Source organism: Rhodnius prolixus, unplaced genomic scaffold (genome assembly GCF_049639745.1).
Source record: "Rhodnius prolixus isolate KJV_2025 unplaced genomic scaffold, Rpr scaffold_10, whole genome shotgun sequence".
Taxonomy (NCBI): Eukaryota; Metazoa; Arthropoda; class Insecta; order Hemiptera; family Reduviidae; genus Rhodnius; species Rhodnius prolixus.
In genome coordinates, this window is record NW_027411615.1 from 23505866 (window position 1) to 23518218 (window position 12353).

The window sequence follows — 12353 nt, forward strand, 5'->3', positions numbered from 1 at the left end:
TTGAACCCAATAAACAATTCCATTTAACCAAGGGAAAGAAATTTAATTACAAATTTCATTCATAATTTCCACTGACATAAAAAAAAAATTATGAAGGAAATTGGCAATAATGTTTCTTCTGGATTAATGAATCAATCACCAAAAAAGATGAACAATATTTTACAATGAAAGTAATACGATTTAAACCGAAGTGGAACACGCTTTGAAATCTTTTAACAAGAAAGCAACTGAAAGGTATTTAGAAACACATCGCTAGAAAAGAAGTCAACGTTCCTCATCAAATGTAAAAATAAAGTTATAAAATAATGTTTGAAATTGGCAATTATTTTTCTTCTCCTAGAATTAATGAATCAGTCACCAAGAAAAAAAAAAATCTTACAAAACAATAAATACATGGTTACCAAGCATCGTCTAAAATACTTGGTTTGGTTTAATCAAAAATGTACCTTACCATCAGTATGATCCAGCAAACTCTCCTTTCGATCAATTTTTTTAAAAGGAGGGCCCCCTCAAAAAAGGTCTTTTGAATTGAACACAGAAAAAAGTTTGGAAAGGCAACCTAACAGATTTTCATTGGGGGTAAGGAGGTTACAATAATTGCAGTCATAAGGTAATGTTTAAAAAGAAAAAACTTGACTGTCTGATCAAGTGGTTGCACACAGGAACTCTGGACACTATAGACAAAAGGAGACTAACAAACAACTCTTCTTTTAAATTGTTTATTTAAATAAGATTTAACTAAGCCTGATAACAATCAATTAATATATTTATTGTACTATTGAAATAAGATTTAACCATTAAGCGTAATTTTTGGGTTTAAGAAAAACATATTTAAAAAAAAATATATATTTGGTAGTATAAAAATTTATGGGCAAAACACTTTTACAGAATTCGGAAGTAATGTTACTTTAATAGGCCTTACTTCATAATCTTCATTATCAATTGAAAGACAATCTTCTTTCAGCTGAAAAAAAAATTATAAAGAATTATATAAGAAATCCTTTATGAAATTTTTCATATCATTTTAGTTTTTTAAGATGTATGAAATAATTTTATGAGATTAAGAAAACTACGACTATGTCTTATTTCGATACTCAGTATATCTATACCACTATATCTTCAAAACATCGATAGTAAAAAATAATTCTCCCAATAAGTAATAGTAATCTTAATATATAAATATAATCTTATATATCTTAATAATTTTATTAGTGAGGCTAATATTGAGCAGACACTATCAGTCGTACCTACAATAGCAGCCCTATTTCTTTGGGAGAAACATTTCTCTATAATAAGTTTTTTTGTATTTATCAGGTACTATAATAAGTTATTTATTGTATTTTAAAAGGTACTATGTTTATATCACTGGCCAATAGCCTAGAAACTTACTCGGAAAATTAATTATATTATAAATAAAATTGTTTACAATTAAGGGTGTACAAGTCAAGATTATATTATGAGAAGATGACTGTAAACATCCCAACCAATATTTATATGCTATAAATATGTATACTACTACCATAAGCTTATACATAATAACAATTACCTCCTTCTTATGCTCTTTTACATTTAATAAATCTACATCAGCAGAAATAGGCCTAATTTCTAATTGTTTGGCTTTCAATCTATCCACGACTATAGAATTTTCTTCTTTAAACAACTTTATGCCATGTAATATTATCTCACCCTGATTTTTCACCCTAGGGCCTAAAATAAAACATTTGGATTACGTTTAACTTTGATTACAATTTCAAGTTTGAGAATCTAACTTTTATTACCTATTTTTAGTAAAATATGTGGTGTGTCTTCGTCGACACTCTCTGCATCAACGCTGGCGGTTGTTACACAAAGATCAGAAGTGTTTATAACCTTTTCTTCTACAGTAGAACACGCTTCATTTACTATAGAATTGTAGTCTATTTCATTATCTGGAACTAATAATTATATCACTATTAATCAAACAATGAATAATCCCCTTTATAATAAGAGATTAATTACCAAATTTCAGTTTCAGTTTTATAGGGAAACTCATTTAGACTAGCTGATTGCGTAACAATTACGACCCTTTCTATTTGAACATTGTATTTAAGTACAAAATAAAAATATTTAGAACTTCAAATGGCAGTTGGATGTAAAGCGCGCCTGATAAAATAGGCATAACTTTTTTTTATTCCTGAGATTACCTGCAGAATTTTAACAAGATCTGAAACACTTGACTTCCCAATTGAGTCCAGAGAAAATGATAAAATTCCTTACAGTTTTAATCAAATATAATAATAGCATTAAAGGCTTGGGCACACAGAAATCGGTCTGTCGCGGCGGGCAACGATCTCCGACCGAGGCGGTCAAGTTGTATTGTACACAATGTTGCATCATCTCTGTCAAACAGAATGCAGTCTACCGCCGCGGTCAGTCTTTGACGAGACGACAAGCGATCAGGTAGTACAAAATTACAGATTTCAACGTGACCGCCTTGCCACCTAGAAAATACGAAATAAAGATTCCAAAGTTAAGAAACTTTATTACTCATTTTTTATTTCATTATAACAAACTGGAAACATATGGTCGTCGCATTTTATCAAATCATGCAATTCTTCGTAACATTCTCGCGACATACGAAAATACTTGAAAAACCTATCTTCATGTGACTCTAGTTCAATACATAAGCGGTGGTATTCTCCTAACTGTTCTCTCTTCTAATTGATTTTATGCACCCAACTTCGTCTTTTCTTCTTTTTGCTTTACAAAGCTAATAGCAGAAGGAGTTGTTCTTCGTCCGAGCTCATACTCAATATATAAAAATTAGAACAAAGAATAAGAAAACGCACTATCACTTCACAAGAAAAATGTGAGCAAACTGGAACCGCTCAAACAAAGATGCTGTGTGACGTCCCCATATCGCAGACCGCCGCGACGACCGCTGGATCGCTGCCCGCCGCGACAGACCGCTTTCTGTGTGCCCAAAACTTAATAATAATAATTAGACCAATGATATTAATAAATAAACAATTAGTTTCATCCATTCTGTGCACTATTGGCTTCCTGACAGTTGATTTTTCGGTTTTTTGCTTCTTCTAAAAAAGTTCTGAAGTTTTATTAGACTAAGCACATTCTATAAACTACCTTTAAAATAGTTTTTAATCAACTACTTTAGATCGATTGCTTTTATTTTATAGTATAAGAAAGTAATCTTGAGTGTAGTTATATATTGTATTTACCAGGATAATGTTGAGCTGCTCTTCTATTCTTTAATGACAAGATATTCCACCATTTAGAACTCTTAGAGCTACTACTTTCGGTTATAGATAATGTCTTTATCAAGTCTGGTCTCTGGTTACAACATGATGAACATCCTTTGCAAGGTGCAGTATATCTGGTGAACAAAGAATACAGAGAACATTTAGTAGATTCATATAAGAAAGTATTTTATTTTTATTAATATTATTATTAATGATAACCTAATCTAGAATAATAGTGTGTTCTTTTATTTAGCACTCTAAATAGTAGTTATACCCTTAGTAAGTTCACTATCAGGAGACAAAATGTATTGTCTTTGGCACTGAAATGTTGATAATATTGATAAAATTTTCCCTCTCGGAGCTGAATGGTAAACCTAAGCAATTAAACGAGTTAACAAATTCTATCAATTCCCACCCGTGAAACTTTCTTGGTCGCTCACTCTTGGAGAATAGAACAATCTTAGTTTTGGCTGAATTAAAACAAAATTAATTTTCATTATATTTTTCAAGGACTGAGAGCTTTTCAATTACATCTAGAAAGAAGCTCGCAACAACGCTATGTTATCTGTATCGGACAGAAGGTACAAGCGATTACTTTAATTAATTGGTAGAGAAGAGGCACTGTGAGATTCAAAAAAATGTATACTAACTTATAAATAGGATGCACAATAAAGGTTACAGAAGTTTTCCCAATAAGACGCCAGCCGTTACATCAAAGTCAACCATACTTCCAAAATTAGTTCAATAAAACACTGATATTAAAATTAAATTTCTGACCTGAGTTTGGCAGAGATTAGTCCTTTGGATTGATATTGTGCTGTAGGATCAGTATGTAAGTCTGTTCCCGGGAATACAAGAGAGGCGTACTTTTTAAAAGGACCTAAATACCAAAAAGACTCAGATCTTCTTTTCAATTCCCTTCTAAGTCCCCATTCAACTTTCCCAATTCCGTACACTGGCTTTCCTTCATTAATGCTAGAATCTTCATTCTATAAAAAAAATATTTTTTACAAAAAACAGAAATCACAATTAGATAAAAGAAGCACCTATTATGAGCAAATTTTTATCGTGTGTACACCTTAAGAATTTCAATTCTGAAAGAATCAATTGGTTTAGTATTGCCTTTGACCACTGCCATTGATGCTTCTGCCATCCATTCAATTATATCTTGTTTCTTTCTTTGTCCAAATATTGCACCAGCTACCGTATTTGTTTGTCCTAAAGGTAGTACGCCTACGGGTACTTGACAAAGTTCGCCCCGACTGCGCATCAGACCAGTCAAAGTCTAAACATTTAAATTAGTTTTTGAAACAATTCACGTTCAGCCAGTCATGTGAATATTTTGTTTTTGTTCTCTCAAATGATTTTATGTAGACATAACACTTAAGTTTAAACTAGAATTGGCGAATGCTTGAACTTGCTTTAATCGCCGTTTCACTTAGCTGACAGGCTCAAAAAAAAAATTAATTTCCAACGCAAAAATGAGTAGAAGGAAAGGCTTTAATAAAATAGTCCCTCTAAAGTGGAGTGGAAGTTAAATGAGTAGTGTGCAGTGTAAAGCTAAGGTTTGCCTGCAGATAATCTAAGAAGTCACTAACATATTTATTGTGTGAGGTTCCCAGAAAGTACAGTAAGTTCTGATACAAATAGGACAGCTGCAAGGACAACAAAAGTACATTATCCACTTCTTCCTATGGAGAGGATTAAAACTTAAATTTAACAGTGGTATTCTCACGCGTAAGACAAAAATTTAACTAGATGTGGGGGCCTTCAACTCTGTAATGATACTCCTCTCATTAAAAAACAACCTCGTATTAAAAAGAACCTGTAAGTTGTTCTTGTTCGATTAATACCTTGGAAAAAGATATCAGTTGTCAAACTACTTGTCGTGGGTAAAATAATACAAAAATTATTAACCTTTTCATAATTATTCAGTAAAATTGTTATTAAAAAAGTCAATAAAACTTAGAAGTTTTTTCTACAACAAACCGTCAGCCAATTTTCTTTTCATTTCTTGCATTTTCTTAAAAAGAAGAACATCTTTTGACTGTAGAACACTAATACTAATTATGAATTTAAACAAAAACCACTTAACAATTTTATTATGGGTTACAAACATCTTTTTAGTACAACTTAATCACTAATGCAAGTGGGCAGGCACAGTATTGAATAAAAATTAAAATCTGAATTTTTTAAAATTTTGGTGCCACCCATATCCCCTAGCAGCCAATTTGAAAACTAAACATTACCTAATCCTCCTTAGAGGATACAGGTACATTTTCAAACCACTCAAGGGAAAGTTTTCAGAACTCACTCGAAAAGAAAATTAAAATAAGGGATTTATACAATCATGTCACAACAAAGCACTGAGACACTACAAAGGTTTCTTCGCGACAATCAAGCACTACTTATTAAGTCCAATTTTCATTTGACATGAAAATTAAACTTTATTCAATCTGCTGTTATTGTAAACTTAAGACTCTTAAGTAAAAAGAACATATTGCTATAAATAGAAATACCTCTGATAATGTACCATCACCTCCTGCTATAACTACAGCGCTTGTATTCGGGTCAATTTTATCTATAATTTCCCTTGCATGGCCTTCTCTTTCTGTTTCTACAATTGAAACGTAAGCTCCCGATAAGTACAAAATTGGAGCACAATATTTTTCAAATAATTTCTTTGCTTTTCTGAAATAATGAGGTTTAACATGAACAATGAAGTAAAGATTTAGGTTTTTACTACCTACTTTTTATGTCATTAACTGGATTATTTCTAATTACTATCAAATGATAGACATAGCTCTGCTAGATACAAGTAGCTTTTTGCTTATCAACCAATTCTGCAAGGGATTTAAAAAACTGAGTGTAATTTGAATCATTTTTTAAATTACTTTTGGCTGATAAACAACACACATTAATATAGACGTTTGAAAAACCTGACCTTTTGTTGGCAGCTGGATTAAGCACTACAGTTATTTTTCTAGGTTGGCCAATTATTGCAGGAGTATCACCGTATTTTACAGCTTCCTCACAATATGCCCTCATCATTTGCAGCATTCTGAAGTATATTCTTGTTTTAAATATTATAAAAGAAACAAAAGCACTAATTAATGTCTATACATACTTACCTGTAATGATTGATAGCATAATTAATGCCATAAGTAATAACACCGGCTCCAAATAAACTTTTTTTCCAATTATTTCTTATTGTTAGGAAAATTTTAACCATTTCTTTCTAGAATGGAAACATTAGCGCAAAAAAAATTCTTTACAGCTTTGAAGTAACGTATCTATTATTGAAGGAATTAACTGATTAATGTTGTTCCAAAAAAGTAATTTCCAGATTTTTTTTTTAGGTTTACCATTAACGAACTACAATTTCACTCATATAACCTCCCCATTCTAACATATACATTGAAGGAGAAGCGAGTTAGATGGTAGATCCATGTGATGTTTCGGACATGTTCGCAAAAATCCGACTACTACCGACTGATGGTCTTGAATTAAATTAATAATATAAATTTAAAGTTGAATAAAGAACAAGAACTTTAAATTGCCTAAGCTTTTTTTTTCAATTCTGACATATTGCAATTGAATTAATTGCTATTTTCCCAAAAATTCTCTTCCTCCAAATAATTGCTTCTTTCATTAGTTATAAAGGTTTAAGTTTAGATTACTTTAAAGAGCTGTTTAACAAAATTAAATAGTAAAATAGATAAAAAATTAACAGACTAATCTAATGAATGCATTTTACATTTGAAACTTTCTTTGAGTTTCGGGTTGTTATTTTTATTTTTTACAATCCAGGGAAAATAATTCTAATTAATGGGTAGTGGAAGTTTCTATAATAATGTTGTTGCATTGTGATGGAGCACCATGTATAGGCCGTCATTTTACATCATTTGAGAAAAGCAAGGAGGCCATACATCAATGGCAAAACTTCGGAAGTAATATGAAAATCTATCTTTCAAGAACTATAACTAGCAAATCTGGGTCAAAATATAGAATTAGAAAAAGAAAATAGCAAGAAATCCCACACTCACGGTAGTGGAAAAAGTTCTCGGACATTCTGTGATCATCAGTTTGTTACTTTTTTCGTTTTTGGCATATCAAGTGTTGAGGTAATGTGCCAACTGTATATATGCGTAGGGCAGAGTGGCAATGGTTGGTCAATAATTTGGTCAACAAGAGGAAAAATACAGTATCAAATCTTTGCCTCGCACCCTACCTACACTAGTTTATGGGGGCTTGTGGATTTTGCATGCCACTTTTTGCTATTATTGATACTTTTGAATTTAAAAGTTTCAACTGTTCTAAAAGCATTGATAACCAGAGCCTTGTCTGCACACTTAACTGTCCCCGGACAATTTTCTTGTAAAGGTCACACCAGTCAAAACGGATAGTGAGTTCCAAGTTCCAAGGCTGAAAATATTCTACTGAAAGTAAAATAGTTCATGTTTTTTGCAGGTTTTAAAAGTTATCTATCCCTTTTTCTTTCGAATACCACACTCTCTTTTTGGAAACTGGATCTGTCTAAAATAAACTATGTTAAAACAGTTATGTTCATCACAGTGATGGCAGTTCCTATTTTCTTGTTACTTCTGGTATCCTGCTTGCTGGTCACTGTGATTTCACCAGCGGTAAATATGGCGTTCATATTGGATATGAGAAAATGTTAGCAGCTACGGAAAGGGTGGCTCATTTTAGGGGTTAGCGGAGAAGGATATTTTAACTCCCATTATTGAAAAAGATAACATAGCTGGTTATGGAGGATATGAAGATCAACAAGGAGGGCACGGTGATCAAGTAGGAACTCTTGGTGGAAATGAGGATACGGGATATCTGGAGCATAGAGAGGCCACAGTTTATCTTTGAGTGAATAAGGTAAGCAAGTAAAATCTCTGGAAGGATTGAGAGGATGTTTACTAGGAGTTTACGGTAGAAATGGAGCTCTCTTGGTTCATACCAGGAAGCCAAAGATGTGTCTCAAGGAGCCGGTGATGTTTCAACATTCTAAGTACTTGTCACTGTGCTCTGTGTTCATATTCATACCTTGTCATTCCACAACTACATCACTCAAGTCTTTCACCAAATATCATTTTAATTTAAACCAAATAATATTGTATATAATAGCTTTGTAATTTTTGTGTATATAATAATAGCTGACTTTTGTGAAACACTTACTTTTCTCATAAACAATTTATGTTAGCAAATTTTCTGGAAACTAGTTGTGCGCGAGAATTTCTGAAGAACATAAAATTTATTCAGTCAAGATAGACTTTTGGTCGACCGACTATCTTCAAATATAAAAATATAACAATTCCTATTATTATTACACAGGTAATGGGGTCGCTATTTATATTTAAATGATATTTTTAATAGAAGCTTAACTCATCTTTCTCTTAGAAGTTACTTGAGAAGCAATTTACTCAGAAAATTATTCAAATAAGAAGTTGTTGATTTACATGTAATGTCTTACGAAGTTAAAAAAAAATTAAATCGCTGAGCTTTTTTATTGTGAAAAAGAAAATTTAAGAAATTTGAAAAATCAATTTGATTATGGAGCATCTCACGTTAGCTGATTTTGTGCAAAGCCTAATACCCGTAATAGCACCAATTCGAAATAATAAATTCGAACTTCAGCATTTTTTGTTTTAATTTTGCAGACCATACACTTACATCCGGATCCATTTGCAAGAACTTCTTTTTGAACTCAAAATATCTCAAGGGATATTTCCAGTAAAAATCAAAATTTAAAATGTGAACTATCACAATTCCATCTCTAACTAATAGAATGAGAGAAAATATAAAATAATCTTATACTACTGGTTGGTGAATGACCATTTTTAAATCCACTTAACTGAATTATTATTGCATTTTTATCAGGGAGTACATTCTAAAATCATTTACAGAATATGAAACAAAGAGCAATTAATCTTTATTTCTTAAAAATGAATAACCAAAAGTAACGAACAGGGAATATTTCAAATATAAAGCAAATTAATTCCTTCTAAAAAGTTTATTTGAATTGCAAATTTAGATTGATTACAGAGAAGAGTGACAATGAAAGCAGGCGAATATCTTTAACAAGATATACTCTAAAGAAAATATTCACGCTATTGTAACAGTGATTTTTGTTCTTTTTTTTCATGTCATTTCTGCATTTTGATTTTTATTTCTATGTTCTTCATTAGAATATCAACTGCAGAATAAATATGATGTGATGAAATACTCGGAGCAATTAACAGTGAATAGATGATGATTAATTATAATGTATTAAATTATTATTTTGTAGTGTTTAAAAGGTTGTAACTTAGATCATAATATGCTAAGTGTGGAAAATGTAGCAATATAGCTATTTAAATGTAAATATTACCGTAAGATATTAGGCAAAACGCTAATTTTGTTTATTCCAAATAACTCACAAAACACTCTCCTCTTTCTGCAGTTCTCAAAGGTTTTGATACATTAACACTTTTTGTTTTAGAAATCTTTAATTAGAGAACTGTATACGATTTTATAATTTTTTGTATACACCATTTTCATTAATTTTTATGCTTCATAGCACACAATTTTTATTTTTTATATCTGAATTATGAGTTAACTTTTATTTATTTCTTTTAATCTTAGTTCTTCACAAATTACATCGGAAAGAATTGGGATAAAATAAACTTGTGAGATAAAATATTCTAAAGTTTTTCAGCAAAATAATTTCAATACATATTGAATTAATAGTAACAAAACTGATAAACCTCTCTTATCTATATTTTAGGAAGCAATAATGTTGATTATATTCACTGATAGATTATTACATACACCTCGACCATCAGCAGTACACACTCTGAGATTAGGCAGTATAATCACTGTTAGATAAAAACTATCTAGTGTCTAAAGCATTATTAATAATATACATTATATATATACTAGCACTTAAAAACAATAACTGTCACAACGTGGCACGAACTGTAATCACTGCTAATTTCATAATTAAAATTTTTTTCTGTGACTTTTGGTTTGCTACATAATTTTTAAAAATGATCAGTTACAAGTCCATTAAAAATCATTGTTATATTCGTACATCGGAAAAGTACAAGATTTAAAAACCTTATTCCGAAATTATGCATTAGCATCCGACCGAATTTCATTAATAATTAAATTAAAACCTTTTCTTCACAGAGAGATGTCGTTGTCATTAGAAGAATTCATATTTATCTCCTGATTTTACTTGGCTATGTAATTCAAAACCATCCTTCACCAGAATATTCGTTTATTTACAATTTTAAGGGCTAATAATTTCAGAATAATTTATAACCAGTTTGTAATTTTATGGTGAATAGAATAACGGGCTAAGTTTGTCTAGATGAAAACTGTCGATGTACTTGTCGATATTCTAAATGCCAAATATTTTTTTACAAAAGTGATGAATCAGTTTCTCCGTTTCTTTGTACCTTACACCTCCCAGGTCTTCTGTTCCATAGCACGGATAGCTTTAATTGAACTGCCTGAGTATCTATTTTATATAAAAAAATCACTTTTTTGGAAACTTCTTCTGAAAAAAATTAATAAAAGGGGTTTAACTCATAACACCATTCCGATTTTAGCGGTGGCCCTAAGGAGTGTTGGGTTGTGCAACTGGTCCATTTCTCGTATCTGCAAGTGTAATTAATTTATGGCAAACCCAAGTAACTATTGATATAAGGATAATTAAAACAGTACCATTAAGCATAAGCTGAAAATTTTTTTATTTGGTATGCAATTAAAATTTTTGCGATTGCCCACATCAGTTTTTTTTAGCTCATATATATACATTTTTTTTCTGCTGTACAATAAAAAAAAAATAAATAAAAGCATTTTAAAGATGGCAGAATGTACGTAAAGAAAATATCTTCTCATACATTATTACATCATTACACATAATAAAAATGAAATATAATAATAAAACCAAAAATATAATTTCTATAAAAGTTGAGGCGCTTGCGCCGCCTTGCTCTTTTCGACAATGTGAAGAGTGAACTAACTTCAGTTACTTTACTTCCGCGGTCTTGTATGCTTCAGCCCTTGCCGTCGATCAATCTATGTCGTTTCTTTACGTACATTTCATATATTTTAATTAATTTTTTTCCATTAAATAAAATTAATAGAATACATTTTATTCAATTAAGGAACAATCAAGAAAATCAACGTTAAATTTTATTGAAACCATGGTATGTTGAAAAATAATTCACATAAAATAAAATTTTTGAACTTTTTTTTTATTAGTTCAGTTATTTAGGGAGAAAAATCAAAACATTTTAGATTTTTTCCGAACTACAAATTTTGAAACATTAATTGTAATTAACATTACCAAATGGTAAAACGCAAATCACGCCGAAATGTCGCTTAAGAAGGAACATAATGAATCTGACATCAGAATGCTCTAAAAAAAAATTGTCTTAAAAAATTTATTCAAATCAAAAGTTGTTGCTTTAGTTGCATTTAATTTATTGACGAAGTTTAAGGCATGTACCCAGCAGTCATTTCCAAAAAAAATCTTAACGTGAAAATGAAAAGGGGTACTTTCGGTAGTGGATTTTATTCAAATTCGGAATGGTATCTTTAAATTTATTCTTACTTTATAATATAAAAGATACGAGACCGTTCTTTACTCTGAAATGATATTTTTAGGTATGTTAAACATCCCCTTCTGACAGGACTCCCCTTTATTGTTTTTCTTTAATAAGAAAAATGTTTCAAATACTAAAAAACAAATCGTTCAAACTATTCTTGAGGAAAGCTCAAAAAAGTGAAAAATCCACTTAGTAGTGTGGTATTTTCGTTTGCACTATTTCCATTTGCTGAATTTGTGGAACACATTTAATCTATCTTATAGTTTACAAGTCAAAGGACCCTTATATTGTACTGAAATCGTACTTTAAAGAGAAGCCAACACATACCTCTCTCCAAGAATTGTGTCACCCAATTTCACCCACCATATAGTTTACAAGACAAAGGACCGTACATTTTCTGAGGTGCTAATTTAAATGGAACGCTTCACAAATTTTTCTCTAAAAGAAGTACCTTTAATCGAAATTTGAAATGAAAATATTTCAAATTAAGCGTTGCAGACAACCA

At 30.8% G+C, this 12353-nt stretch overlaps 2 protein-coding genes across 3 annotated transcripts in view; one reads left to right on the top strand and one right to left on the bottom strand.

Moving 5' to 3' along the window:
* Positions 1-705: 705 nt before the first annotated feature.
* Mulk (acylglycerol kinase-like protein Mulk) lies at positions 706-6674 on the bottom strand. Of its 2 annotated transcripts, XM_074133706.1 has the most exons (9): positions 6371-6672; positions 6184-6300; positions 5759-5930; positions 4318-4524; positions 4017-4228; positions 3219-3373; positions 1779-1934; positions 1547-1707; positions 706-964 (listed from the first exon to the last, which is right to left on the bottom strand). In XM_074133706.1, exons 1-9 carry the CDS (start codon positions 6469-6471, stop codon positions 866-868), a joined length of 1380 nt encoding a protein of 459 aa, XP_073989807.1. In that variant the 5' UTR covers positions 6472-6672; the 3' UTR covers positions 706-865. The 2 variants fall into 2 exon arrangements, with proteins under 2 accessions (XP_073989807.1, XP_073989808.1); XM_074133707.1 differs by lacking the exon at positions 4318-4524 and having other exon boundaries at positions 6371-6674.
* A 4615-nt stretch (positions 6675-11289) lies between these two features.
* Positions 11290-12353, top strand: part of RYa-R (RYamide receptor) — a 297458-nt gene continuing 296394 nt past the window's right edge. Inside the window, exon 1 of the mRNA XM_074133712.1 lies at positions 11290-11446. The gene's annotated coding sequence lies outside the window, so the exon portion shown is untranslated. The remainder of the gene's footprint in view (positions 11447-12353) is intronic.